Here is a 6,000-nt window from a genome sequence, read left to right on the forward strand (position 1 = left end):
ATAGTTTCCGCTAAGAATGCCAGATGTTATCTTCCTTTTTGTGAGAATGTAAGATCTCTAGGGAGTATGGTCTTTGAAATGCGCTCTTTTAAGGTGTTGTTAAATTTTATTTCTTGTTGTGTGAAGGATGTGGCCCGTGTAATGCTGAGAGTTGATGATTTAATGATTGTGCACCTGTTCTAATCTTATATTTAGATTGTCCATATTTATAGTATTGGGTCCTTGATCATTGTTACATGGGCGGGAGGTTTGGACATTTTTGAACTCTTGTTGTATGTTCTGTAGATGTTGATAGCTTAAATTTTTGGAGAAATGAAGTTTCTTTGTTGTGTTTTTTTGAAGATACTCCATTTATTGTTTTTGCAATTTCTGGAGTTTTCAGATGAGTTCTGTGTTGCTAAAGACTATCATTTTCTTATTGTGGGATACTGTTCTGAGTGAATTCCTGTTTATTGTCTTATTCTCAAAATCTTATCTTACTTTCTGTGCATGCTTCTTTTTAGTTTCAAGGGTTTTCTTTGGGCGACTGGAAGTGGAACATTCTAATTAAAATCCAACTATGTGCAATGCTGTGCTGAACTATCTTTTTTTCATCAAGCTCTATGTTAGTTGCGTAAGTTTATGAGTTGAAATGGATTGTGACTTGTCATTTTTCCTATCATGCTTCAATTTAAATCAAGCCAAAGTTCATAGATTACAGTAGAAGTCTCAGTTGTTTCTCTGGGCGTTTTTTCCCATATATTGATTTTCATTATCTATTTTTAGCTTAAGGTTCCTGAATACATCTTGTTTACTTTTTAAGTACTTTTGAAGGGAGTAACAGGTTTATAAAATCACCATCACTTTTTTGTTTGCTTGTAAATTAATGATGGTCTGTTCATTTGAGATCTAAGTTGCCAGTTCGGGTTCAGGTTCGAAGAACTGGTATGCCGGTACGGCAAAATTTTGAAAGGGGGTTTGGGTTCGTTAGTACAAAAACATGTAAATTATATATATATATATATATATATATATATATATATATATGCAGCCTATAAGCATGAATTAAGATTAGCATGTCACATAGCATCATATGAACAACAAAATCAACATAAACTTGTAATCATAGCATCATGATCATACCATAACAGCATCATATACCTCAAGTTTAATATCAAAATGATAAAATATTCAAGTATCATTGTTTAAACTTTCAACAATTTAAAGTTTGATCATCAAATGAATTCTCTAATTCATGATCCTCATTCTCCTTCTCCTCATTATTGACATTGACATTAGATGAATCAATGCCAATGCCAATGTCGTTTACACTTGCACTTGTACTTTAAGTGTGCTCGCTATCTGAGTCATCAAATGCAACACGCTGAGAAGTGAAAGCATCCAAATCAGTATGCTCTGGCTCTATATCCCACATCTTTGTTTCCCCTTGCTTGTAGTCATGTTGCTTGTGTGAAATGAGCCAAGTTAATGTTTTAAAACTCACTTTTAGGGTTATATTTTAATTTTTTATGTGGTGGAATTAAAAAAATTAAATTTTGCAAAAAAAAAAAACCATTTTTGGGCTGTCAGACCCCTCGGTTCGACCTGGGTGCTCTTGGGTTCAACCTGGTCCGAACCAGGCCTGTGAATCACGGACCCTGTCTGGATCACAGGCAGACTGGACTAGAACCCCGGACCAGGACTGGACTGGACCAGTACCAGGGGTCTAGGGGGCGGAACCCGGTAACCTAGTTTGAGATATAGACTGGTAATAGCAGGACTCTAGGATACATATTACGTAGGACATATGCTTTGGCATGCCAATTGCAGATGCCCAGTATTTTTACTGCCTTCATTGAATTCTTACGGTTGTTTGCATTTTTGTTTTTGAGCTTCCTTATGCTAGAGGCTTTTTTCATTTGTATATTGGAAAGTCAAAGAAATGATGGCGTTTCTTTAATGGATGGTGCAGATTGGAAAATGGCCCTGTTATTGATACAAGAAGGGGTAAACATTCTTTTGAGGGGGTATCTATTATTGTGGGTTTTTGTGCCGAGGGCAATCTTTTTCGTATTAATATGTCGTCACAATTTTGATTTTATACCATCCACGCTAATATCAAATGAGAATATTCAACATATAGGCACAGGTTTTGATTTATATCTACTTTTGCAGTGCTTTTTCATGTCATTTGTATATTTTGGATGGGGCATTCTGGACCTTGGTGCCTACAAATGAATTGCAGATAGATGTTAATGATTAATCTAATGAGATGAAAGGGATGTTAAGAATACTTGATATCAGGTTCATTATGAAGACTCCATTGAAATTGGAGAAGATAGATGCTATACAATATTTGGAAGGGGTTGGAAAGGGGCAAGCTCTCATGATACTATGTTGAAATCCTTGAGGGATGGTATTTCCTTTTTGGCCTAGATGGCTCTGTATGTTTACTACTAGTGAGGGATGCTACGTTGCTCTCTGGTGATTGTCATAAACCTTGTTTCTATTACCTGGAGTGCATGTGAGGAAAGTTGGAAACATAAACTATTAGTATTATTGCATGATGCATTCATGGGAAATTGGTACTCAGAAATTATAGAGACTCTGACGCATAAAGTCTTTAATTGGCCTTGCAAGTAGGCATGGATTTGATGGTTATCAGTTTATCATTGATTGCAACAATCGCCAGGGAAACAGATGCATGCCATTGGAGATAAAAAAAATTGAGTTCATTTTGTATTGGACAAGAATTTAAGCTTTATTATTATTTTGTTTGATCTGCAATTTTGAGAAATTTGCTTCTTCCATATATATTTGCATACAGTTGATCATTTTCAGTTACTCTTAATAAGTTTAATGTCTACTTATTGCCCTTTTGTCCTGTTTGACATCAGGTGCAGGTGAGGTCAATGATGCAGGTTTAAATGAGAATGATTATGAGGGCCCTATGGCCGGGCAAGAATATAAAAATGGAGACAATTCTTTAGAACATATGCTGGTGCACATTGAAACTTTACAGTCACGAATACTAAAACTGAAAAACCAGCTCAGCAAATTTTGTTCTGGAAAAGTCGGAACAGTCTTTCCTGGAAACATTTCAAGCAGTTTCTTGACTGCTGGCTCCTCAAAATGTGTGTTGCAAAGCACTGCTCCTACCTTAGGTGATTCATCTAGGATACAGACAACGGTTGGGGGAGGCTCAAAGTTGAACACAGGGCCCAATATTTCTTACCAACAGAATTCTGATTCTGAATTTTGTCACTCAGTTATGCCTTGTAACCCAACATCATCTTATGTTGAATTAGCTCAGCATGAGTTTATTGAAACTCCTGACTGGCGATTTTTAGTCAGTGATGCAATTTTAGATCTGCCTGAGAAGGAAGACTCCAGTGATGAGGTAATTTACCATGCTTTTCCTAGGCTACCATTTGAGTTAGATCTGTTCAAGCTGTAGAATATTGAATCAGATTCTGACCTTTTTTTCTGATAGACAGGTCACAGATGAAGAAGCTTACAAGCAACATCATGCACTTATGGAGGTAAAAGAAAAAAAGCACCGGGACTTTCCTTTACGAGGTACAAAACGTTTTGAAGGTGAGAGCATTCTTGGCAAAGGGACATCTCACCAGCAGACAACAGAGGCAATCGAAAGCGAGGTTGGTCAAACAGGAGGAGAAAACATATCAAACATCTGCTTGCCCTTTGATTTGTTTGTTCCTAAATGCAAGAGGAAGAAAGCTCACTCCAGGTCGTCTTCTCTTCAAAAGGTTGAAGGTTTACATGCTGTAAGTGTAGAAGATCCGAATTCCTCTTCTTTACAGGACCATGATATGAATGAAGTAAAAATGGAAAACAAGGAAGGTACTGTGGGTGATGAAAATAGACATGATTTATGAGCAGTTAGCTGAAGATTGGGTTTAGCATAGTTGAACGGAACCTGTCAAAATGCTGTGTACGTTTTAGCAAAGGTAGGCTCACATGTGCCATTGTTTGTAGGCAATGCTCGGCTTAAGCAAGTTTTGAAAGAATTATGTAATTGCTCTGCAAAGGCTTATTTTTGCCATTTGCAATCATGATAGGTGTCTGGTGTTTTTGGATTTAGGAACCCTGTGATTTGAGAAGGGTTCTTGTATAATAACTAATAAGCGATGCATTCATGTTTCTACCAGATACCAGAGGATATGTAGGCAACGATGATAATTCAAAGGTCAAACATAATTGCAAATGCAATAAGGTTGAGAAATTTAAAAAAAATCTCAACATAACTTTTGCATTTGCTGTTTGTATTTTATGTGGAGTGAGGCACAATGACGCTTGTATTTTTCATAAGTATCACAGATGTACCACTAATATTTCAAATTTTACATTTCTTAAAGCCTCACAGGTACTATTAATTTGACAAATTTTGCTAAAAAGTGAATATTAATCAATTATATCATTTAAGGAACATTGATGAACTTGCTAGAATATCATTCTTTAATGAAACCTGGGAGACTAGTTTTCCATGACTGTTACTTATTTTCATCATTACATGGAAGAGTTAATTGAGGACTGCTTACAAGCTGAAAGTTATCACTTGCACTGTTTGAATTTCACAGTTGAAATTCTTGGAGGATGCAGTATCATTTTGATAAAATAGCATACCAGGTTGTGACTATAATATCCTTTTATAAGGCCTTATGTTAGCATGCACAGAGACAACACAATTCTTCAAAGACGTTATATCATTTGTTGTCAAGCTACTTCTCACTGTGCAGTTGGCAAGCATCGCATCTTCACATACACACAATACAACTGAACATGATATAAGTTGAGATCCGAGATATCCAATCACCGTTAAAATACATATCTACTTCATAGGGAGCTGCTACAGGAGCCAACCTCATATTTCATCAGCACCGGCCAAGATAACTAGTCAGCCTCAAGTTTATTTAGGAAACGACATAGCATACAGAATTTTAGCAATGTTTGTATTTTCACAAATAAAACCTTGATAGCTGTAACTCAAGGAGAAGACACATTTAAGGTCCTCAAGTAGGTACTTAAATGTCAGTGATTGTTTGTTCTATAGAGTCACGATGTAGCCGAGGGTTGATGCACTGTATATTGATACGATTTCATAGCATTAACTAGGCATGCGTTTTTCTTTTAAATTCATATCCATTGAAGTTGCAGTCTCACAAGGCATTAAAATAACACATGACCTGAAATGAACAGCAAGGTGGATGATGATTTGTATGTATTTAAGCTCCTAAAGGGCTGTGTCAGATCTCTAAATTTCAATGTTGCAATAAATCTGGAGATTGTATTCCATATCGTTACATCTTTCACTCGGTAGAACCAATCCACATGAAATATTTCTGGAGGCAACTTTCTGAATGTTGTTTGAATCCCATAGTTCTGGCATTCAAATAAATATACTTGAACTGAGTTACACAATTATGTAGTTGGGGAATTATCATATGCTTTCAACCCTCTTAAGGAGCTGTTCGCTCTCTTCATTCAATGCAACGATGAATATCAAAGATTTAAGCAATCCTTAATGGCGAGTATTGTAGAGCACATACATTTTAGAAGTTTCGATGGTTTGACAAGTTTCTATAGGATATTTATGAAAAAATCATTGGAATATGTGCAACTCTCACACAATGCATGCATAAAGGAGGATTTGGGTTAATAGTTGCTATTATAAGCGTTTTAAACTCTTAAAGAAAAAGATAACATCAATGCATGTACTATCTCTTTTAGATTTTGAGAAAAAAAATCGATTTGATTGTGACACTAGTGGTAAAGGTATTGGTGTTGTATTTTGTCAAGAGCGTAATCGTATTGTTTAATGTAGCAAAATTGAATGAAAGCAAGCAAAAATTTGCAGTTGATCAACAAGAAACAAGCTTTGTTTAAGTGAATACATTACTTGTTGCCAAATGTTTTAACTCTATATATTGGTTAGCAAGCATTGAGATTCACTAATACTTGGGCAAACTAGAGCCTAGTACTTATTAGGTTGTAGACTAT

At 35.9% G+C, this 6,000-nt stretch overlaps 1 protein-coding gene across 5 annotated transcripts in view; it reads left to right on the forward strand.

Moving 5' to 3' along the window:
* Nucleotides 1-4,363, forward strand: part of LOC131043949 (uncharacterized) — an 80,565-nt gene extending 76,202 nt beyond the window's left edge. For all 5 annotated transcript variants that reach the window (XM_057977203.2, XM_057977205.2, XM_057977204.2 and 2 more), the window contains 2 exons: nt 2,877-3,379; nt 3,477-4,363. In XM_057977203.2, coding sequence (XP_057833186.1) covers nt 2,877-3,379; nt 3,477-3,878 — 905 coding nt within the window. In that variant the 3' untranslated portion in view covers nt 3,879-4,363. The remainder of the gene's footprint in view (nt 1-2,876; nt 3,380-3,476) is intronic.
* Nucleotides 4,364-6,000: the final 1,637 nt, after the last annotated feature.

This window comes from Cryptomeria japonica, chromosome 1, assembly GCF_030272615.1.
Source record: "Cryptomeria japonica chromosome 1, Sugi_1.0, whole genome shotgun sequence".
In the NCBI taxonomy this organism is placed as follows: Eukaryota; Viridiplantae; Streptophyta; class Pinopsida; order Cupressales; family Cupressaceae; genus Cryptomeria; species Cryptomeria japonica.